The 25928-nt window shown below is 29.2% G+C and overlaps 3 protein-coding genes across 5 annotated transcripts in view; 1 reads left to right on the top strand and 2 right to left on the bottom strand.

Moving 5' to 3' along the window:
• The window catches only part of LOC126858592 (serine/threonine-protein kinase meng-po), a 79616-nt gene that overhangs the window by 5459 nt on the left and 48229 nt on the right, over window positions 1-25928 (bottom strand). The window contains exon 1 of one of the 2 annotated variants that reach the window (XM_050609056.1): window positions 1332-1689. The exons of the other annotated variant lie outside the window; for it this stretch is intronic. The gene's annotated coding sequence lies outside the window, so the exon portion shown is untranslated. Of the gene's footprint in view, window positions 1-1331; window positions 1690-25928 lie in introns of those variants that run through there. 2 annotated transcript variants of the gene reach the window in all.
• Window positions 7402-11721, bottom strand: LOC126858581 (uncharacterized). Of its 2 annotated transcripts, none has more exons than XM_050609040.1 (8): window positions 11576-11721; window positions 10547-10890; window positions 10099-10349; window positions 9367-9900; window positions 8795-8920; window positions 8528-8659; window positions 8261-8431; window positions 7402-8114 (listed from the first exon to the last, which is right to left on the bottom strand). In XM_050609040.1, the coding sequence occupies exons 3-8, from the start codon at window positions 10313-10315 to the stop codon at window positions 7873-7875; spliced, it is 1422 nt and encodes a 473-aa protein (XP_050464997.1). In that variant the 5' UTR covers window positions 10316-10349; window positions 10547-10890; window positions 11576-11721; the 3' UTR covers window positions 7402-7872. The 2 variants fall into 2 exon arrangements, with proteins under 2 accessions (XP_050464997.1, XP_050464995.1); XM_050609038.1 differs by having other exon boundaries at window positions 8261-8434; window positions 11576-11720.
• Window positions 12880-16014, top strand: LOC126858616 (uncharacterized). The gene is made up of 2 exons (XM_050609100.1): window positions 12880-12931; window positions 14945-16014. Exons 1-2 carry the CDS (start codon window positions 12923-12925, stop codon window positions 15251-15253), a joined length of 318 nt encoding a protein of 105 aa, XP_050465057.1. The 5' UTR covers window positions 12880-12922; the 3' UTR covers window positions 15254-16014.

Here is a 25928-nt window from a genome sequence, read left to right on the forward strand (position 1 = left end):
CCTGATTTTCATGCATCTTAAAATATCCGAAACGCGATTTAAAGACTTTGTATATTTAAGTTGTATTTTTAATGATTCAAAGAAATCGTTTTTGTTACAACACAAGCCATTAATAGACGTTTAAATTACGTGAAAACAAACATATGTTTGTTCGATGATAAAAATCTATCTATCCACTTCGAATCGTTCCATAAATTTCTGGAAATTCGAGACAACATAAATGTCATCATGTGACGAAATGAATGCAACATAAAATGATCGGACTTTGTGGGTGGCGTAAATATTTTAATAATATAATGCTTTATAACACGAAAAAGGCAACGGCAAAGAGCTCTCTTTTTCACTTTAATTATTAATAAAGGGCAAATTACACATGTTCTTCATTCGTACATAGAATCATTATGTTCTTGTGTATATGGTGCGCTTATTTAAATTTACATTTTGCGCATCATAATGATTTTAATGTCGACACGATGCAGACGTATATCGTTTTTTTTTTGTGTATTGTTTTGTGTCACGGTTATTTTTTTCACATTACCACCGGTTCAGACCGGTTCAGTCTGACAAGCCTTAGAGATGTAGATATATTTAGCATTTATGTTTACTGGGCACTCTATTTTAATACGAGAAGTTAGTGGTGTTATACTTTGGCGTACGAGCGTGCGTGCACGTCGTGCGTTTAATGAGACAGTTTAACAGACACGCGTATATAGAGATAGACAATGAACGATTAAATGCTCTGCAAGTGCTGTGAAAATCCAATGTGTCAACTCTTTAATACATTAGATTCAAATCATAAAAGTGCGTGCCAATTATGATATTAACTCATTATTTATTAATTTTTTCATTATTTATTAATTTTTTAAGAAGTTATCAGCCTTATCATTATTGTTCGCTTTAATCTAATATTATAAAAATTTGTAAACCACCAAGCATAATACTGAAAACAATTTGAAATATTTTTATTTTTATAATATACGTATTTTTAATTCTCAACAAGTACCATATAGAAATATCTTTTAGACTCTAATAATATAAAAAAAATTATATAATATAATTAATAGTAAAGTATAAAAAAACGTATACATAAAGTGTTTTAATTGAAAATAAAATTGTTTTCTATTAAAAATTCTATTGATAAATTTTCTTAATTAGATTATATAGGATTCTAAAGTATTAAAAGCTTAATAAGATTTATTCTAATTATCAGGGAGTAAAGAAATTAAAGTTTTATTAAAAATTGTCATTAATAAAAAGCTCGTCAATCGTACAGATGAAATTTATACAGCAACAATTTTATGTAGAGAAGTGATAATGCAACTGATACGTACCACGAAAGGAAAATCCGTTTGATGTGATCGTGAAAAACGTCGCTGCACACTGCAATCAATGTCAATAAATATGCGTGTATTAAATCACTTTCTTGCTCGATTAAATTTTAATTAGCACGTTCTCCTCTACATTTTTATATCACGACATGTCTTTGCAGCACAAGCGTATGTATCAGATAGTCACAAACAAATATCACAAACACCGAATGAAGTTAGCGCGTGTCACGAGAATTTATGTCAATCGTATTCACTGACAATTTCGCTTTCGGAGCAGGTGTCATTTGAGAGACGAGCACAAAAATAGAGATTTGATGACAAGAGATATCGACACGATGGCGCTCGGTCACATTTTCCGCGGTGCGCGTATCTCAAACGTCTGGAGCGTCGTGACGCCCCGCATCGCTTTTATAGACACGGCTGGGAAATGCGCAGACGTGGAGGGTAAAAGGGTGCGGAATACACGACGAACGTCGACTAACGTAGGGTAGAACAAGCGTAACGCCGCGGCACACCGTAGCTTTTTTTAACGGGCGCATTATATGCGAGTCGATGAGTCTGCGTCAGGACGGATACCCCGATGAACAGAGAAAGAGTTACCCGGAACGAGATTCACCGCACAATTCTTCCATGTGCTTACGTTGAGAACGATACCGATCATTGATCGGTTTATGCGTTACGATATATTCTCTCAATCACAAATTGTAATGATCATGATAAAATTTCTAAATAAATTTTCATTTTCAATTCAATTGTCGAATTTTACTGATCGTAAAAAGTAAAATAATAATGATAGAAGTAAATCGAATAAAGAAATTAAATCTTTAATTTTTTTCTTTTTAATTATATCTGTGTTAATTCGTGCGTATATCTTTAATTATTTGCGATCGAGTATGTTACTCGTACGCGTTCGATGATAGCGCATTCTCGAGATTTAGGAGCAAGGACTCGATAACTATTTGTGAGTAATAAGAATTCCTGTGAGCGAAAACGATGGTCATGATGATAAGAGAAGTCTTGCAGAATTTGGGTTTCATCTATGACATTTCCTGCTTTTTTTTGCAGAAATGGTATAATATATCCATTTTTTATTCTTTCATATCGCTCTCTTTATTGCCTGTCTGCATGTGAATTTTGCAGGATAAATACCATTTTGGTACCGTTCGAATTTGCAAAGTATATTTTTGTATCTGCATGAATGGATTATTGACACGGATCGACTTAAAGTGGATTTATTGACTTTCTGCCGCCAGTTTAATATTCCAACTTCTACGAATATAGAGCTAAATGAAAAAGAAGGAAACGCCACATGATTCTGCGATCCGGCTGTCTTTTTGCTCTTTTATAATTTATTATCATAATCATATCCTACCTAATCTATTATTATCTATCATCGAGAATGATCTAAAATAAGGAATTTAAATATTTAAAATTTACCATTTATTCATCTTCTGTGATTTTGTTTTATCTAATATTATTTTCTTAAATTCATGACAGACGCTGTTAAATAATGCAGATTACGCGTTCGTCACGAATCCGAATTTACACCTGAAAGTATTTTTAAAATGTATGTCAAGTATACGGAGTCCATAGAGATGTTCGGCTGTACACCACCGGATATTAAAGATATAAATAAGAGAAACGATCGCGCAATGGAAGTAAAGTACAAGTGCGACTTATTGTGTAATCATCGTGAATCGGCTCGCGCTCGTTAGTTCGCGAATTATGCGAAAAGTCTTGACGTTGGCGAGTTTCGAGAAACGGAAAGAATCTAGGATAGATGGGAAACATGTTGGCGTCACCGTACCTACACATTTGCATAGGTGTATTTAGATATAAGTCTTCTGGGATTACGCGGGGTAGACGCGATTGATTTATGGATCCCGTGACAATCGCGTGTGACAACTTTTAAGAGAAACAAAAAATAAATGAATCGAATTTTATACCAAATTTTATTATTGTACGAATCTCTGTATGTATCTATCTTCAACTACAATTAGATTAGAGTTTCGCAGACGTAGACGCTATTGTCTATTTTGCTTGAGGACGTAGAATATTCACGTAGAACACATCTAACTTGCCAAACAGCCACTGAACTTTGAGAGGATTTATCATTCGCGGAAGGCTTCTTCCACAATCATTCTTCCGTGAATTCGAACTTTGTCGTCTAACAATGTTCGGAGAAGCTTACAGAAAAAGATATGTATTAAAATAATTTATCCAACTTCATGTATCTTATATCTAAGCTATTCTTGGTATACTTTGCGTCATCGTTGAATAAACAAAAGTATACAAGACTTCACTATTAAGGTAACTGTTTCTTGAAGAACTCTTGAACAGAGTGTAGAATATCGAGTGAAAGGGAAGTCGCGATGAAAAAGAGAATAAAAAAGAAAAAAAAAGAAAGAAAAACTGTAAATAAGTGTATGTGAGCAGAATAATGGAGGAGAAGAGAAAAAAAGGTACTCCTGTCCAAGAGGAGATTTATCTTTATCGACGCATGCATCTTTGTTCCATCTACGCAAAGGCAGTACAAGTACAAATACAATACGTATACACATCAAGATCGCCCACGTGCGTGTAACTTGATAACACACGTGCAACGTTTAGTATGATGCAATGTAAATTAAATGCGAGTAAAAAGGGAAAAATTAGCGAGAACGGAAAAAATTGCCATTGCCGCTGAATCGAAAATATATAATTATCTAATCTATGGCTTCGCGGAACGCGGTTGACGAAGCATCTATATTAGAGAGCTCTGAGATCTTCATCGCAAACAATAGCGCGTGAATGCTGAGTTCTTCTTCGTTCCTCGACATTTATCACCTATTCCCTCGCGTGTTATTTTTACTGAATTTGAAATTGACTTTTCCTAGGCAAAATTTTAAAACGTTTTACCTGTTATAATCTAAAGATTTCTTATCTTAACTATTTTCAAGTATTTTAATTTTTAAAATAAGATTTGACACAAAGGTGTAATTTCTTTTTTCATTGATAGATCAATAAAAAAATCAAATACAAAAATATAATACAATAAGTTTAAACGTTTCATATAATGTAATTGTAGTTGATATTATTTGCATGTATTAGTGTTTAGTATTTTATACAATATAAATGCAAAAAATCCTAAAGCAAATTTTAAATGTAAATAAATTAATAAAACAATAAATTTTATATGTAAATATATATATATATATATATATGTGAAAAAAATAGCAAAATGAAGGAATAATACTTGGAATAATTGCTACTAGAATCCAATGACTTGTTAGTTTTTAGAAGATAAAAAAAAAGAAGTCAACGATGACTTCTGGAAACATTGTGCTCAACCGAAAATATCTGAATAACAAATTCTGGTTATAGATATACGTCGAAACACTTGTATAAAAAAATTTTGCGATATCGAAATAGAACAAGAATGAGCATATAAAACTTTAAATTATGAAGTATAAAAATTTATATGTGAATATATATATAATATATGATAATAAAATATGATATAATATATAGAGAAGAAAAATCAGAGTTTATAACATTTTATAATATATACATATTAAACTATTTTAAATACTATTTTATTATTGCTATTATTATAAATATATACATATCGTAAATTAATTATTTTTATCTTTTATTACCGCAAAATACTATCGCAAAATAAATTGCGTTTTGATCTTGGTGAACATAAAAACAGTTTAATTGGTAGTTAATTTTCTGTTTACAGCTTTTACATGCTTTGCCAAATATACGTATATCATGTTTTTTGGCGGATTTTAATGGTTGTTTTAGATTAGTTTCTTCATACCGTTACTTTGCATTCTTGATTCTGGGAGATTTCGCAACACGTTCGTGGTTTTTGCCATCTCGGAAAGTTGGTTTAACTTTGGCTTGATTTAAATATGCTAGTTTAAGGACGCTTTTGTTTTCGTCGTGATTGCGTGCATAGCCATTACAACAAACAAGAGTACATACATGATACGTAGCGCGTCAACTAACAATAAGAAATGCGATTCTGTGAAATTACTATCCTTTGATTTTGAGTTATTTTCTCTTTCTGATAACATTGATTTTTCTTGCTGCTTTCTTTAAACTGTTTATCTTTCTCCATTGATTTATCGACAAATACGATGCAATTTTTAGGTGTTTTTCTTTATTTTCGAAAATATCTGATTGATTATCGTTTAACTTTGATAGACGATTTTCGTTTATTCCGTTTTATTTATATTCTATCTCTTATCATAAATTTTTAGAAAATTGTTTCTAATTCCTACTGTGAACTTTAATTTTGTTTATTAATTAATTAATTAAGACAGTATATTAAAGTATTAATTTAGTTTATTGTGTTCATGTTAATCTTTTCATTCTAATTTCTTAATTAAAATAATTCAGCAAAAAATTATTTTTACAAAATATATACTATTTTGAATTATCTAATATATATTGATTTGAAGATAAAGATCATAAAACTAAGGTTTTTCATTTGGTCAAAACTTGATAAATCAATGATAAACTATAATTATATATTTTTTGTGAGTTATTCTATATGTCTTATACGTAAATTTTGAGCAAAACATATAGAACATTATCATTAAATATTGCGATAAAATAATAAAATAGTAAAAATAATAAAAAATAAGTAAATATAAAATTTTTAATCTATAAATTCTTTATTACAAAAACACGAAAAATAAGCAAAAATTTTATTTATTTTCATAATTTATTGCTTTAATTTATTACATTGTGATTTATCTCGTTTTTGAATGTAGTGAATCTAAAAATAAATATAAATAATTAATTTAGTTCATTATATTCATGTTATTCTTATAATTTCTAATTTTTTAATTAAAGTAATTTAGCATAAAATTATTTTTAAGGAATGTTTAGATAGGACATTAAATAAAAGATGGTCTTGTAGTATTCTGTGATGTTTAGGTAAACGCGATGTTTGACACACACAACATTTGATATTTTTTATATTACACAATAGCTACTTTGCATTTGTGAGAATGACAAGCAGCGTAACGGCGTCAGATTATTGTCCCGGAGAAAAGAGCAAACATACGGTTTATGCTTACTTACCTTAACATGTGGCAATGTGCGTCAAACTGTCTATTTTTAGTTTTCTCTGTTTTCAGTTAGAACGTTAAGAAAAAATACGGCAGCGCATGGAGCAGGTGCCGAAAAGCCATAAATAGTAACAAGCAGGAGGGGGGGTTAAGAAACGATGAGATGAATTTAAGAATCGCGATATGTACGCATTAATGCACCCGATCGTATGCACCGTACGTGCGTTCATTGCTTTTATTCGAGGGTCGTTTGAATCATGTTTATATAGGGATAGTCACGAATCTATATTCATGTTTCACGTAGTAAGACGCTCTAATAAATTTGGCCTCAACAAAACTGTCAAAATCTTGGAAGTTTTAAAGTTAAGCAATTAAAAATGTAAAGCTTCATGCATATCTTGAGAGTTATTAATAAATCGGAAAAATATTATACCATAAATCGTCGCAAGTAGAAGCAGTCATATATTGCATTTTTAAAAATGAAAATAGTTTTAAAATAGATTAAAATAGATTAAAATACCTTATTAAAAATTAGATATAGATTATATAATATTTCTATTTTTATATCGCGAATAAAAAAAAACACAACACATGAAATTGATTATAACAATTTGGTTAAATTATTAATTACAATTATTACGATTTTGCGTATGTGAAATATTTGACGAGATATTTATATTTCCCAAGAATTATATAATATATTTGTTGAAGATTATCAAATATTCTAATGTACTTTAAGTAATGCTTGCAATTTTTTTATTTATTTAAAAGATTATATAGAATTCTTTAGATATTAAAATACAAAATAATTACAGCATGCATAATTTATTTTCAACATATAAAACTATAACTTGCACACATGATTAATTGCGATATATTTAAACATTATCTTAAATATAATTTCTGTTATTTAAAAAATTAAAATTATTTTTACAAAAAATTTGAAAGCTTTTTTTTGACAAAATAATATATGTTATTAATTACATGCGAAATTTAAAGCTCATTTTTATAATTATAGTTATACAGTTAAGAATTTAGCTAATTAGATATTTAATGAATAAAACTATAAAATAAAATTATATTTAGTAATAAACTGTAACAAATTATAGTTTTATATATTGTTGTAAAACAAATAATAATTAACATGGATAAAAAATATGATAATTTAAGTGTAGAATTAAGTGTGACATATTGAATATAGTACAAAAATGTACACATCGATTTTAAAAAACTTTCTGTATCCTGTTAGATTCAATCCATTTAAATTCGCGCTTTTTCTCTCTCTCTTTCTTTAACTAAACTATAATTATTTATTACAAAAACATAAATTATAAATAAAGTATACAGATTATTATATATAAGTATTAGCAATAAAATTTTTTATATAAATTATTATTATATTAAAATAAAATTTTGAATTTGTCGTATATGTGTGTGCGATTTTAATTTTGAATATTATTTTTTTTATAATTTTTATTTCAATGCGAGCTTTTGTTTTTACTTCCTTTTGATCTTGTTTCGCTATTTGCACTATAAGTCGAAGAATCAGACGAACCACACGTATACTCGGTGTATTCATCGCTCGTGTAATAATCGCAATATGAACAACTACAATCGCTCGAGTGTGATGAGGAGGAAAATGAAGATGAATATGACGAATAAGACGAATATGATGACTCGTCGGAATAATCGCTACTAGAATCCAATGACTCTCTGCTTTCTGTAACAGAGAGAAAAAGAGAAACGAGAGATTAATTCCGGAAATATCGCGGATTTAAAAAACAACAATGTAATTCAAATCGTTGGACAAAAGTTTTCTATAAACTGCCGCGATAAAGATTAATTATACAATAGAATTCGTTTTACCTAAATCATTTTTTATGCATTCCATTTTTCTCTTGACAGCTGATATTTCATGACTAAGTTTAGCCATAGCTTTTGCTGCCTTTTTAGATTTTCTAAATTCTTTTCTTTCCTCTGATTGTTTTTTAGCTTGTAGTAAGCCTTCCTCATATGTGCGAGAATTTTTTGCGCCCTCTTCTGAAAAATGTGTAATCATAATTATTAATTAATGTTAGATTGTTGCAAATGCGTTTGATGATGTACTTGAAAATATTTTGAGTATTCTTTTACTTTTGCATTGATTTTTGGTACATTCCATATTATCTTTTAATGGTTTGGAAGATGTATTTGATATAGCGCATTTAGGTGATTTGTCTATAAAGCTCTTCAGATCTTTTAATTTCTTAACAATTTTCAATTTGCCTGAAAAATATATGTAATTATCAAAGATTAAAAAAATATGAATATAAATAATGTTATAAAAATATAGCTTATTGTACAAAACAAAATAAGTTGTTGAAGAATTAGTGGAAACACTTCTCTTACTTTGGAACTCACATTTCTCATCTTCTACATTACATTTCATCATATCTTTATATAATTTTGTTTCGACGTTTTCTTCTAATACATTTTTAGGTTCCTCCACTTTTAAATTATCATTTTTATTAGAAACTTTTGTATTATCTAAAAAAATCATAGATATTACAAAAATTAATTGTACGATATTTATGTGATGCATATATTAAATATATGTCTCACTATCAAATAATATAACGAAAACAAAAAAATATTATTATATATTGTGCATATATTTTACTGTACTTTTAGATTTAACGGTTTTTTTTTACATTATTTGTCAATTTTTTAAATTTTATGTTTTTTTAAATCTATTTTACTAACAAGTTTTGTGTAATTTGAAGAAAATGTTATTATCAAAATAATTAATAGGACAAATATTATAAATGTCTTTTTTTATACTTGCATTGCATTTTTTTATTTTATTTTTCAACCCATTGAAATTTTTTATTATCTATTACTTTGAATTGTTCTTAAAAGTTTGTTCTTCTATATTCATAAAATATTATTTATTATAGTAATTAATAATAAAAAATATAATTGGATTTATTTACCTTCATCTTGACAACGCTCCATATCTTTCGGTTTCTCTTTCAATGTTCTTTTTCTTTGCCTTTTTATTTGGCGCTTGACATGTTTCTTCGATGTATTTTCAGAATCTGTCATTTTTTGCTTCTTTTTATTTACGGTCGACTTTTCGCTTTTCGCCGTTTCTCCTCCTACTGTTTCAAACAATTTTTTTTGGGGCGTACTTGTTAACAGATTTGTATCAATCGTATTTTTTACGTCTTTCTTGTTTACTTTTTTGACTGATTCTTTAGCGGCAATCTCTTTGACACTAGGTTCTGGAGTTTTCTGAACTGCTCTCTTTGCATCATCTGTATTGCATTGGAGTTCTCGCGAAGATGTTTCTTCTACCGTCTTGGGAGTTTGTTTTGTTGAACTTTTCTTTTTTGTCTGAACCTTGGTTTTGGGTTCGAGCATGTCATAATGCATATTTGAAAAAGTTCCTTCAGAAGTTGATGTCGTTGAATCCTTAATCGCGGATTTTTCCTTTGGTTGTTTCGGTTTTTTTTTCGTAGCATTACCTTAATAAACATTTTATTAATAAATACAAAATTTTAAATAATTTTTTACTCGTATTAATTTTTAAAACTCAATAATATTCTCATATGTATATTCTTACTTATTATTATAACTCTATTTTTATATTATATGTTTATACAAGCTCTTTGATATATTTAGCAAATAGCATTATTATTCGGAGAATAGTTTAAAATTTTTACCTGCTTTGGAAGCCTTTTGTTCCATAATCATTTTATCGAAATCGTTCAACACATTCTGGATACAAGCGGCGTCACTTTTTTCAATTTCCGCCACGTTTTTGCAATGATCAGATTGAATAATGTTATCAATATAATGGTCAATAGAATCATCCGCACCAGCAAACGACAACGCGGATCTTCTTTGTACATTTTTACGACTTTTCGTGTTACGACTCATATTTGGACATTAGCACTTTTCAAGAAGTATCTTACTGAGGATCAATAACGCATATTTATTTTTCTTACAATATAGTCGAGAATTGACGTAGCACATCCTTTATGATATGTCTTTATGATTATAATTCCGATATATCAACAGTTATTATCCGGCGAGAAATTTCAAGCAAAATTATATTGCAATTTATATTTTTACAATTTCAAGAAACTAGGGGAAATATAATTGATTTACCTGCATAAAAATTCTCAGATTTTCTTCTTGTTTTTTTCGTAGATTAATTTCTTTATGACTTGTCTTAAACGCGTAATTAACGTATTTATTTAAAGTATTTTAATTTCCTTCATTAAAATACTAAAACCAATTAAAGAAACATACACATATTCTCGCGAAATACTGTAGAAAAATGTTAATTACTATGTGAATTGCGAACTGCGCATATTAATAATAAGCGTTATATCCAGTACGTTTGAGGAATACTGTTTGACTTGTGCCATGTTTATATAAATTTTAATCTTCTTAGATTGTCATCAGAAAAACTGATGTTTTCTTTTATGTCCTTACCGTATTTATGATGCCTAACGTATAAATAAGAAAATATTTTTATAGACACATACTTGCACACAAAGATAATTATACCTATGGCATCGTGTAAAACATGATTATTAAAAAGCTTGCATAATTTATTCATTATATATATAATGTATTATCTAATATATTTTACATATAATGTGTATGTACACATGATTTATATCGTCAATATTTGAATATTATTTTATTATTTCAGATCTAAAAAATTGAATTTTGAAATATATTATATGAAATATTTATTATATAAATCTGTTGGATCCTTTTATTTTTTAAATTTATTTATTTCATTAAAAAAAACTTTCAAGCATTATTAAAAATAAAAAAGAATAACATATTAACGAGATTTATTGAAAAATATTTTAGAAGTCCTGTATTTTTTTCTAATTTAGAATTGATTTTTTTATCAAACAAAAAAATTTCTTCTGCCAAAAGTATTTTACTTTTGACATTAAATAACTTTGTAATAACATGTTAATTTATCTCTTTACGAGAAAAAGTTTAAATTTATTAAGAAAAATATTCTTTTTCAGATATTCTGTTAGATATGACATTTTTTTATAAGAGATGGCGATTATAAAGCACAGAAGTAAGCTAAAGATTCAATATACATATTTGCATCACGGTTTTACGTCGCAATTTCTTTACGTATGTTATATTTTTTTTTTACGTTACCGTTACAACTACATACACAGCACAGGCATGCGTAGGTAGAAGAGAACGTCAGAAAAACCGGATTATTGAGCGTGCCTCTCAGTGAGATAGAATAGAGTTTAGTGACGTCATCGTGTACCGGCGCACGAGCGTTTTTTCTTACACAGCTAGACGGCTTACGGTAGGCCGCGTAATACCTGATCGATCGAGTGGAATAGAAGGGCTTTATGGCGTCACACGACCCTCGATGAGATCACTTGGTCGCAAGTGATATCACTATATACTCCCACCGCGTCGGCCGTAACGTCATTCATTTTAAATCATCGAGAAAAATGAAGGAAGTTAATTGTTTTATAGGGGAGGAAGTTAGTTGTTTTATAGGGCAGAGACAATTTTTTCTGTTATATGTCAGTTTATTTTTGACGGATAAAACCGTTTGTTACGCACTAATAACATTTTTTTAAAAATTATTTTTGGTATGTTAATAGAGAATAAATATATTACATTAATAGACATATACTGAATTTGTAAAAAATATTTCGTTTGCTCCGAAATAAAACTATGAACATTTAAAATCTAGAAAGACATAAAATATTTAGTTTGTATAATCAAATACTGAAGAAATATACATCGTTGTAAAAAAAATTGATTTTATAGTACGGTATAATATTGAGTTATTATTAATAATTGTGCGTGCAAAAATATAGAATTATAGATTTTATAAATAATTCACGTGAAAAAAATTTTTTTATAAGTAATAATAGCAATCGCAATTGATCTTAATCGACACACGATTAAGAAACTAGTTTTTAGATTTTTAATTAATTATCTATAATTATAGATATATGCGTGACACATATATGACTTATATAGACAAATATATAGAGAGATATATATATATATATGATATAATTTTTTATGATACATAAAAAAAGAAAAATATAATATGTCTTTATATATTTGCTTTTTATGTACACGTTAAATAAAGCCAGCAATATACGTTGAAACATGTGTGCGTAAATAGATTCTCTTTAAAAAATTTACGATCAAAATGTGTTAGTAATTCTTTACAGTTATCTTTCTATAACAATCAATAAATTCTTTAAAAAGCACGCAATTACGCCATTGCCAATATAAAATGGATTATAATTTTAACTTAGTAATAACTTTAACAAAAACAAAAAAAGATAAATCTCTGCGAAAGAAATCTCGCCCTCAGGCGATCGTGATCGTTTGCTTACCAAAAAACACGTCGATTCAACACGCTGTAAGACCGGTACCCCTCACACATACAAATACACGTACACCTATATATAAGTGTCATCCTGCCATTCTCGAGGATAGTTGGACACTGCGCATCGAGCAAACATGATAGAGGTAAGAGAAAATTGGAAATTCCGTGATAATAAATATCGCATGTGTGTTTTCCGCGAGTGACGTTGAATTTGCGTGTCGTTCGGTTGATCGTGTAATTCTTCGAGAAAAGTGAAAATTTCCTTATGAATTCGCTGAAATCATGATCGTGTAACTTCAGAGCAAAATAATGAGATTTGATAAAACATGGGAATTACAATAAATTCAAAATTTAAAAAATAAAGAGAGTTTACATTAATAATTACGTAACGATTAAACAATTAAAGTGCAGCCAACATTTATCGTCAACGTGCTAAATTGTTATTTCGAGATTTAGTTAGTTATGCTGTGAGCAATACCGTTATTTTGTATTTTAAGATTATTAATAATGTCTTATTGTATACCAGTTTAGCATATTTTTATTCCCTATTCATCTTCTTCTCAAATTCTTAACAAATGAAATATTTGGAAAAAATAGATTCTCTTTCTGATATTAAACCGTAATAAAAAGAGAAGAGAGTTAATCAGAGCCTAAACGCAAAGGTGGATAAATTGTTAGATAGATTTACGCGCCTACACCCACGTTCGAGTTTTGATTACCTTTTTTCTTTTTATTACAAAATCAAGTATTTTTGGAAAGCTATTGTCAAACCAAGTTATTTTGAGTCTTCGCTAATTTTGCTTCAATAAAATTTATAATTATATTTTATGATGTGAACTACGCGAATAGTTAGTGTAATCGTATGGGAGATTTGTTTAATTTTAAATATTGATCTAATTATATATTTGTCGCTGAAAATAAAGAAATGGTTACTCGTAAAAGATTAAAATAGATCGTCAGTAATTAATATCGTCGCAAAATCTCAAAAAAGCATATACAACTGGCAATATTTCAGATGATTAATTGAGAGAAATTTGTATAATATTTTTGTACATTTGTAAAAAATTAGATTAAAATTTGATTTTTTTAGAAATTACTGTAAATAGTTTCTGTAATAAAGCAAAGTGAAAATCTCAAAAATTCGTATGCTATAAATTAGAAAGAAAGCAGTTTTAATACAGTTAAATACCACTGAGCGAAAGACTCAATAATTTTATCGCGACAATCCGTTCTTGCGATTAGCGATCGGAAAAATTCTTTTTTGTCCGCAGTAAAAATAGCTTTGTCCCGTTCGAAGAATTTCTAGTCAATTGCGAGAAAGTGGGTTATCTTTTAACCTGGTCGAGATTTGGGTCAAGCGAAGTGGAGCCTGAGACTGTCTCTATATGAAATAGCACGAGGGTGTGGAGAATCGCACGTATCTACACCTACCTACCTACGAAAATTGTCGTCATTCGCTTTAAATTTTCATGTTCACGGTTTCTCGAATTCAATCTGCGAGTGATTTCTCTGAACAAAACGCTGCACGAAATCATGCGATTCAACGTATTTTGCGCGATGTAATAAATGATCATAAATTTACGACCGCATCGTCTAGCTCATATTTATTTTCGCGTCGATTGTTCGACGATTCTGAATTATAATACCGCGTAAATTCAGCGTGATGTATGCCAGGTTAAAAAATAAATTTTACACGTATGATCTTCCAATAGTTGAAATTTCCCTTCTGATCCTGTCAGATCAGAACCGCAGATTATTTTTAAATCTGGTTACTTCATCTATATTATTGTTATAATTACATATATTAAAATGACTGAATAAAAAAGTATTTTAAAATATATGTTAATTATAATATAACATTTAATATTTAGTTAAGGCTTTTATAAACTGAAATTTATTTGAATTTAAGTGAACGATTTTGTTCGCAAAATTTAATTAACTAAAAATATTTTATTTTGATTATTTGTAACTCAAAGCCATTGAAATTTTGATATCCAAATAAAAAAAGATTTGGTTCAAAGTTCAACGAGTCTGCTGTTAAAATCAAGATCAACGTTGTAAAATGCGTAATTATACTTATAATCATCTTCTATATGCAAATGAAAATCTCACGTAATTCGATGCAATCACGCTGCATTCAAATGCTTTTCATGCAGTTTCTGATACTATTCCTTGGCGTTTACGGGGTACTGGCGGCTCCTCACGCACCCCATGTGCATCATGATCTTCATCTGGATAATAATACGGAAGTGATTGAAGCACAGCTTCCCGGTACGGAGAACCTCAATGAGAAAGCGCTTCCAATATCTCGTTTATTTGCCACGGATTCAAATGATCTGCCAGCGAAGAATAATCTGGCGGAAAGATCTCAGGTGCCTCAAAAACTTCCCGGGACGGAAAATCTGGCGGAGAAACGAATTCCCGATATCGTTCTGAAGAGATTATTTCAACTGTTGGAAGAATAAAAAAAAGAAAATCTTGTGCTGAAAGATGTAATAATCTTGTTCATAATCTTTTAAATATATTTAACTATTATTGATATTTAAATATCTTGGATAATCTAAACTGCATAAATCTTTTTTGCTAAATGCAATTGAAAAAAGACTCTTTTCTTTGGAAACGTTTTTTTTTTATTAAAAAGAAACAAAGAATCTTTTAGAAAATTGACCATCATTTAACGATTATATCATAATATATTAATTAAAATGTATGTAAATTATATTAATAATATAGAAAATATAAACAAGATACAAATTATCGAAATCACGAGTTAATATATTCTATTAATCGTACAATTTATTTTAATGTAAATGAATTTTGCATTATAAAGTTGACATAATTAATCAATTATTTTTGACAAAACTTAGCCTCTTAAAATAATTACGATATCATCTCATCGCGAAAAATGTATGTATGTATTATCATTACATCGATAAATTATAATTATTATTATTAATCTATTTGAATTATATATTTATTTAACTTCAGGTTATTACGCGATAACAATGTAATTTGTAGCCATTCGCAAACGAATAAATTCTCGAAGAGAAAGTATACAATTTGCATTTTTGTCGCTCTTCTGTTATCGAACCCATTAGTATTTCGTAAGATTACTTTTATTACTTGCACTAGAATAGCAATTGTATAGACAAAGGCATAAGAACGATGGTATTATGCGTTTTATGTCCTGTTTGAAAGAAAAATAAAGAAATGCATTTTATATTAAAAATGCAATTATATAATCTATTATTCCATCTTTTGTATATATTTTGCACTATTTTGAAAATATCATCAGAACCATCAGTCGAATTGAAAAGTAGAATTTACCTCTCACACAATACTAGCATATCTATTAAATGTTATACACAATTTTAGATAAAATGTGTAAGTTATCTTTCTCATATAAAGCAAAAAGGTAAGAAAAATAAATAACAATATTAAATTTTGATTACTTGATTGAATAAATGATCTGTTTTCTATTTTACTGTTTTCGAAAGATCGTTGCCATCCTATGTGCTCTTCGCATCGCGTCGCGTGCATGTAACACTTGTCGGTAAAGATGAAATTATTAGATAAAATATATATATTTATATTGTAATTAGATTGAAATTGAAAATGCAACAATAATGCTACTATGCTTATTTTATAGTTTTGCTGTTTTATATTATAAATCCAAGATATCAACAGTCAATAGTACAATATCAGCAGCCAGTATACAGCGGCTTTCTACTCGTTCTAATTACAGTGAAACTGCCGACAGCGTTTGTATTGATTTGAGCTTGTTATCTATTACGTTCGAAAGATAACGCCACGAATAAAATTCAGCGGATTAAAAAATAAAATATTTTAAATACAAACACAATAATGTAAAATAAAGTTTCAAAAGGATACAAGCATATATATATATATAATTAAAAATTTTAACAAAAAAAGAGAGATGTCCAATTATAATATATTTTCTTGTGTTAATTCAAATGAATAATAAAATGAAATAGATACATAAGTAATACAAATTAAATTTTTATATATATATATTTTTATGCTACAAAGAAATTTCAAATTTGTGTTAAAATAAGAGATGAAAGCGCATCAAATATCTTTCATAGACAACAAATTATAATTTTATTTTAATATACAATATAATATTTATTATACTTATTAATATTTATTAATATTTATTAAAATATTTATAATATTTAAAATATTTAAAATATTTATTAACATTTATTATTATTTTATTATACAATATAATAAATGGTTACATAAATGGTTGCTATTATAATTTAAGAATATGTTTTTATTTAGACTATTTTTCTAGATATAATTACTTTTTGCGTACAATTAGGTTGTTTCTCCTATCTAATTAGGCTATTTTTTTCTCCTTTTATTTTTTTTTTTTTACGAAAGAAAGCTAAGGAATTTCATATACGATTCAATATACTGCCCCATTGTAAGATTGACGTGCCATCCTTCAACTACTGCTATTTCGTACTCGTTGGACATTATTCCGTTAGCGAATAACACCAAGTCATGGCAGTCCCTCGTACGTGTTGGAACTTTAATCCGGTCGGCGTTTGGATTTAATACACGCAACCGATTAACAGCGAGATTACACAGGGCTCTACGTGCAGTCGTCGAGCTTATGGTAGCTTTAAACTAAAATTAGCTAAACTTCGCGTATCTTCAATATTGCGCCTTATTCTAGTAACGCCTCGTCGTGTTGATCGTTAAGTATGAGGATAATAGAATATTTTCATCTCTCTCGAAAAACTTGACTTACCAAGCCTGTCTATATCTGCAATCTATCAATACAAATAGAAATAAAATATTATTCTCTATATTATTACTCTATTCATCTTTAACAAGCGGAGCTATTATTAATTAGAAATAAAAGAATAAAAAGTTAAGCTAAATTAAAAATTAATTAACCGAGATAAAAACAATTTAATTAGTTTATTTCTATATCAGATATTCGCAGCTGAAATCCATTAAAGTTTGTGAATCAATTGCGAATTTTGTGTGAAATATTTTTTATAAAAATTTGAAATTTTGATCTATTTTAATACAATCAACTTTCTTTCTTTTTTTCGAGCAAAATATAAAGATATAAAAATATAAGATATAAAAATGATGAAGATATAAAGTAAGATATAAAAATGAAATAAATGAAAAATGTTCATATAAATTATAAGGATTCTTAAAATATTATCGGTTTGAAATAGCTAGAAACTAAAATAGCTAGAAAGGTGGAACGAATGTGATACCATTGTGAAAGTACATAAAAATATTTCTATACTACAATTTCTCTTTTTACTATCAATTATTTCGGTCAAGCATACATGAACTCGTAGTAACGTAACGCGTCGAAAATTGATAAACCAGTTTCATGACGCTTATTTCCTCTTCATGCATGCCCTATTACGTATCATTACGACGCGACATCTTCACGAAGTGTGAAATCTAATATTCATGCCAAGTTGTTGCTTCGAAGCACGCGTCGGTGTCATCTCTTGCGCTCGTGCCTGTGTATGTACATCGAGATACGTGTAGACTTGATCGGAGCACACGCGCTACGCAGGTCAAAGAGAGAAAGAGAGAGAGAGAGAAACGACTCGGAGCAAGCCCTTGCTCCTATACAGTCGCTAATCTTAACGGAAGGGGATAATGTTTGCACTAGGTAAGTTAGGGGCTGCGCGAGCGGATTACGGTTTCAGGGGCGAGTCAAAGACACCGACCGCGTCGCGTCGGTGCAACGGCAATGCCCTCCGGTCATGTGGGTTAACCGGCTTCTAACTTTGAGCGACGTCGACCGACGTCGAGCTGCGCTGAAAATCGGTCGATTAAAGCCGCCCATCCATATGTACACGCAAAATCCGTATCCGGTGCGATGACTCCACGTTCAAATACCGATAACTCGTCGAGTAGGTCGTATTATTGGCCACGGAGACTCAAAGACTGCCGGCCATTAACAGTGGCCGCGAGAAACCGAATGATTTCAATCCTTGTTATGTTACATTTTTAATATATTATATTAAATGAAATGTAATAAAACGGAATAATAACGCAGAGCAAAAATGGATTACACATTCGTATTTAAATAATAATTTTGTATTCAGACTGAATTTTTACAAATTATACGCATGGTTTGTTTTTGCTTTGTACGTTTCAAGTAATAGATTCATTTCTCTTGCACAGAAGCTAACGACGCATCCATTTATTGGAGAAAACACGATACCGAAAAAGCACTACGGTTACTCGCTTTTACCATATTGGATTGCGATTCGGCGGAGTTATATGTATAGTACTACGATTTCGATGAACGGACTCACTATCGTTGCGCCAAAGTTGACTGTTCCTTGTCGAATGGCAACACAAAGTGCATTATAATGTATTAATATATTTTTCTTTTCTTTTAATTTTTTTTTCTTCCACGACTCTCATCTATAATCAAACATATTAATGTTTTTGGCATATAATTGTTAATATTTTTTAGTTAAATGTTTACATAAAAGTCAGCATACAAAAAATTAAATAGAAAAGAATCCCCAACACAGAGCTTCCTAAAGCTGCATGCTTAAAATGGTGCATACGTTTTAGCGAAATAGTCTCCAGTACGAAGTCATAACATTTTAAGTTGTACAGGGGCACGTGAGGAGACTCATTAATGGAAAATGTTACGCGGAGTAGCTAGGTAAACGCACGTATTATATATGTTTATGCGCAATATCGTTGGAAATAAGTTCCGTGAGCATTTATGTAAACATGCGTCGCATATTTATAAGTGTATTTTATAAAAAAATGGGCAGAACATTTTTAAAAAATTTAATAGTGCAGGATATTTGATGATTTTTTTGTAAATTGTTAGTTGTTTAAAGATTTTTGTCGCTACCTTGATTTTTATGCAAAAAAAGTTTGCACCAAGAAGTATGACATGATTTAAAGTGGCAACAAATATTATTGCATATTTATTTAAAAAATATTTAAATTTTCTAAATTTAATGTGATTAAATTATCGATAAATTTCAAACTATATTAGATAAATTAAATTATAATCTACCATTTAACAAAATTGTATATAAAATAAAAGATTTAATATATATATATATATATATATATATATATATATATATATATATATAAACACAATCGTGCTTAATTGATAGGATTTATCGCTTTGCATGTCGGCTAAATACACGTTTTGACGCTTATCGAGCAAGAAGGGAGAATAAATCGGTTGACTGCTTCTTTAAATATGAAACAGTCTGAAAAAAGGTCAACAGACCGTAGCAAATACCATTTTTGGAATGATCTGAAATTGTTTCGACACGTTGTGTTGTAAACTACGATCCTCGAATTCGTTTACATCAAAGTCCATTTTTCGGTGCAGTTGTTAGTAATCTTCAAACCCGATATTTTTTCACAAGAGATTTACATGTATGTATACGTATGAATAGGACATATTAAAAACAAGCAAAAAATATTCCAAAATTATTCTATTTTTATTTTATTTTTCAACAACAAAATTATATTTTATTTCACGCAATCAATAAATAGAAAATTTTTGTCACTTGATACTTGAATAATATATTTTGTTATAAATTAAATTTTGTAACATGTTAAATTAGAATAATTTTTACATTATGATGTAATGATATAATGAAGATAATGTAAGAAATCATATATTTACTCAATGTTTAGCCTTTATTTCGGCTATATTATATAATAATAATAAATATTTCAATGCGTCCGTAGAACTAAAAAAATTTAATTGTTCTGACAAATAGCTCCTTTTTCATGAATTGCAACGTGATATATTAAGAACTTGTACAGTCTACCGATCTACTTTTTCCTCGACTTTGAATGGCTTTAATTGTTCAGGACCACTCGATCAAGATACACATTGTATGTCACCGTAAACTCCCTAACGGGATATCCGATATATGTTCTGATCCAAGTATTACACGATTTGTCGACTATTGCCAATGGATCTTGCAAAGTTACACCTCGTCGAAATGTCCTTTTCGAAGCAACATGTTTCGAGAAACAATAGCGAACTGCAGTCGCGCTTTGGCGAAGGCAATCGCCATTCTAACTACGAATCAAATGCAAAGACACTTTACGTCTCTTGTTCGTCCCCAGTAACGACGACTCTGGATCTGATGATGGAAAATGGAATCCCTTTCGAATTGCCGTTCTTGATTGTTCAACTTTCTCGGCATTTCAAAGAATCAAGTCGTAAAAGTTAGAGACGATAAGTATATATTTTTACAAGCCAGACAGAGGAGTTCGCTTTTAAAGCGCGTAAATTATAGAAAATAAAACGCATAATATATTAAAATGGGTATTAAAGAAATAAAAGAGAATCAAATGTTACTTTTCATATAGAAAACGTAGAATTTTTATATCTTCGCGTTGCGCAAAATTTGTTTATTAAACTCATCAACGTGTTAAATCTGCTTGTATAATAACTTTAAATCTACTGGCCAACTTTTGCCATTTAGCATTTAAATTTGTAATAAAATTATATCTGCACTTTGTAAAATTGTAGATAACGAGCGTAACAGGGAATTAGAAAGTTTTTCAATTCTCACTTTTCAACGCTAAGAGTTCAGTTTGGTGTCCTGTCTGACGTACGACTTCGTTGATCCAGCTCATGTTTGTCGTGAAATCGGAAGCGATCCAACAGAAAGAAGAAACTTTGGCGCTGACGAATAGATCCTCGCACTGTAAGCGAAAGTTATCCGCGCGCTATTAATGTGTCTAACTAGCTCGCTTCTCTCGTCATCCACGCACCTGCGTTCTCCTTCCTCTCTCGCTGCGTAACAGCATCCTTTGCCACCTAAACCGGCAAACTAGTTTTGCATATTGCGCGAACGAATAACGTACATACTGCATAATTAGACCATATAACGTATTTTCATTTCAACCAATGCAGTATCATAAAAAATGAAAATAACATTATATATGAGATGTAAATCATATTTAGAGAAGAAATTATTATAAAAATATATCTCTTTTTATTTTAATGTAACAATTAATATTGAATATAAGAATAATCGATAGTGTAACAACAAAATGATTTCTTTTTCTTAAAGACTAAGATTTACATTTATATAATATTACGGCTTCTTCTTATGCAATCAATGCAAATGAAATTGAATATCTGGTAACTTTTGTTGATACCGCTTTAATTGAATTGATAACAATAGCATAATTATCTTAAGATTGCTCACTCCGTGAGCAACAATGGAGCAGAGCGCGCGATTGAAGATTCAAAAAGAGCCATTAAGTTCGTATTGTTTTTTTTTTAATTTTTGTGAATATTTATAATAATAATGAACAAATAACCGGAGAATAACGAATATAACGTGCGCATTCATTCTCTTTTTTCTCCTTTTTGCTCTCGATGCTACATTATTTTCACAAGTAATTTTTATACAGGCTATTCCAATAAACTTAGACAATGATATTTAAATAATTTTCTGTCAAATTTTGAAATGCTTGATTAAAATTGTAAATAATTTTTAATTATAATTAAAAGACTTATTTTGTTGCATATTAAAAAAATTAGTTTTTTCTTAAATTGTATATTATAGTAAATCAGTCATTTCACATTTATTTTTTAAATAAAAATATTTATGTTGTTTAATTAACTTCCTTTAAATAAAAATTAATATCAGATAAAAAATATATATAGGGTGTTATTTTAATTGCTCCAGACAAATATTTCGAAAAATATGGAAGATACAGAAAAACATTTCAGACAAAAATTGTAAGATGTCAAGGAGGACAGATGATGTAGATATTCATTTGATTTTTGCAATTATCTTGAAAACCTTGTCAAAGTTAATTTTAAATTCATTTTTGAATGAAAACCCGTACAAATTCTCTTTAAAAAATTTAAAATTAATAAAATTAATTTATTTTAATTAAAATAATTATTAAATTAATTTTTAAATGAAAACCTGTACAAATCCCCTTTTAGAAATTTAAAATTAATTTTGGCATGGGTTTTTAAGGTAATCGAAAAGTTAATCAAATGTCAGAATTATCTGTCCCCCTTGATATAACGTTTGTCTGAGACATTTTTCCATATCTTTTATATATTTCGAAATATTTTCCTGGGGCAATTAAAATATGGGATACCCTGTATATATATTTATATAAACAAAATATATTATATTTTTTTTAAATTTTTGACGTATATCTTAAAATGTATAAAATATAGGAAATTATAAGAAAAGAATATAAAAGAGAAAAATTATTTTAATATTGAGTATCGTGAGACGCCTATGTGTAGTCGTAGTTTTTTTTAGTTAGCAGCTCTTTCCTGCGTATATTTATTCTATTTTATTAAGATACTCAAATATGCAAAACATTCGAAATAAAACAGTATATATATATATATAGGGACCATGTATAAGGAATTGGCAATCGTATAATTTGTACAATGATAGGAAATTAGGGTGAGGATAAGAGATCCGGTGTTCTGGATCGCGCAGAAAGAAGTACGTCGTAAAAATTGTAATAAAACGGTCGTTAACTGCGCAGAGTCCGTAATGGACTGATATTTGCGTCACCCTGTAATGTTCGCCTGGCCGGTTTCCACTCTGAAGCTTTCAGAAAAATGTCATTATAACAACCGTATTAGAAATTGCTATGATTGAATTGAATTTTAGAAACAATATCTATGATTGAGGTTTTTGTATATTAAGTACAATATCTAAATTATAATTTATAATTTATAATTTTAATTATCAATTTTCATCTACTTTAACTAGATTAAGGTTTTTGTTGACTTTCTCTCGTTTGCTTTTCTATTATATGAAATCATTTTTCTCTTTTTTTTTATATATATAATTCCAGATGTTTTCCAATTCTAGATATATTGAAATACACACTTTCGTATATATACATATATATTAGTATATACACATATATATTAATATCACGAGCAGTAACATTATCCGGATGCGATGATAATGGAAAGCACGCTGTATTTTCAAAAATGCGCTTAATCCAGTTATTTTAATCCCGTATCCGATTACGCGGAATTAATTGTACTGTGACGAAGACAGAATTTGGCACGGAGCAATATATATATATATATATATATATATGTGTGTGTGTGTGAAAATTTAGCGTTTTGTCCGTTTGATATTTTTTCCGTGTTTACTGGGCGCAATATATGTAGTATAGACGAAAAATACATTTCTATTAGACCCTCAAGCCGTCAAAAGTAAGATATCGTAAAAGCCACTAAAATAAAACTGTCGTCTCCGTTACGAGCTACAGTGGTCAAAAGATATTTCATATTTATTATCGTATAGCCAGTTTCAAAATACATTTGCCCTACTAAAATTTGTATAATGACATGTTTTCCTATATCCAATCCTCATATCGAGCCTGTAAAGCTTATTTCTTACATTATATTGAAGAGCACATAAAATAGACAGCACTTTTACTTTTATCTCTATATGGCAAATTTACAAGCAAACAATTCGATAATTTAAGTAGGTTTATCATCAAAACGCTTTTGAAGAACATTGTGAGAAAAATACAGAGAGAGAGAGAGAGAGAGAGAGAGAGAGAGAAAATATCGAATGATGCACATACTGTCGATCTTTCTTTCAAGTTTTGCGGAGAAATAATTGACAGGACCTTGCATTTGTGGATTGGATACGTCCATGTCGAAAGAGAGGCGTCGTAAAAACTGTAGTAAAATTGTCGTTACCTTGGCAGAACGGGATAAATGGCAAGTTCTATCATGAGAGCTAAGTCGCTACTCGTTTTGCTGGATAGCTAAACGATTTTATATTTCGCGCAAAATACGTGTTTGGTTCTTCTATGAAGTTATCTCGCTTTTTTCAGAATTTTTATATTTAATTGATATATAGAGATCTAGTTTTTTTTTGCCATAAAAAATTTCGAAGTATGTGTTACGTATTAAAAGTATGTCACGTATTCTTTTTTAAATGTATGTTTGGTATCCTCATTGCATAGCATAAGCAAATTTATTTTTCTCGCGTTAGCCGTCACGTAATGTTGGATTTTGAGCTTTAATACCAAATATAAAGTGCTATGATGCACTTTAACGCCCGCTTAAAAATACAACATTACGAGTTGGATAACGCGAGAAAAATTAAAGTCTTCCGCAATAGATATTGTTTTGAAGCAGATTCTTGCTATCTTATCTAAACAAAAAAAAAATTAGAATTACATATGTATATATTTTTTAAAGTATCCATTTTTTCTAATTACAGTACCAGTATAAAAATAGATTTCTTGAGGCAATTTAATAATATTTATAATTATTCGCAATATTTATTAAACATCATGTTTTATTGAAATATATGAAAGCATTTTATTCCACAAATGGAAATTTTTGCATACGGTGGTTTTTGCAAAATAATTGTTTGGTACGTTTCTGCATTTTAGTGTAATCGTTTATTACGGTGTCAGCAATATACATCATTTCCGTGGGCGATAAAAAGCAATTGCAGTCTGTTATAATCCCACATTAGCATACGTTTCATTATGCAACAAAAGTGGTGGAAACAATTGGTTTTCGGTGTCACAAAATGCGTGCTATAATAACTCTGCCGTGATACTCACGATATCGCATGTTCGTTCTAACATTGATGCAATGAATCCGATTATGCTATTATCGCTACATTAAACACGCTGTACTTGGCATTTTCATAAATTTCAATTCTCCCGTATGTGGACGAATACATTACGGTATTCTTGCAGTGAAAGGGAAAGGGAGCCATATCTGTACCGCGAATTTTCCACCAAATGTGACTATATTAAGTTTTACGTTTTATTCGTCTAATGCGGTGAATTCCGTCTAAATGTAGACACAAAATGAAAATCAAACGGTAACATTCAACGTTAAATATACTGTGAGAATACATAACTTATTGTAGTGTAAAAGGTAAGCCGTGCCGATATACTTTGGCATAGTATTGGAAAAATGTTTTTAGAACGTGTGATGCAAGATAATAATATCCTATTAAACAAAAAATAGGGAATACTAATAATTAAAAAATTTTTTCAAAAAATTTCAAGTTTCATAAACTACAAAGTTTTGCTTATAAAACGCTCTTTTTAAATTTTCCTAAAATTTTTTTTAACCGT

This window comes from Cataglyphis hispanica, chromosome 26 (assembly GCF_021464435.1).
Source record: "Cataglyphis hispanica isolate Lineage 1 chromosome 26, ULB_Chis1_1.0, whole genome shotgun sequence".
In the NCBI taxonomy this organism is placed as follows: Eukaryota; Metazoa; Arthropoda; class Insecta; order Hymenoptera; family Formicidae; genus Cataglyphis; species Cataglyphis hispanica.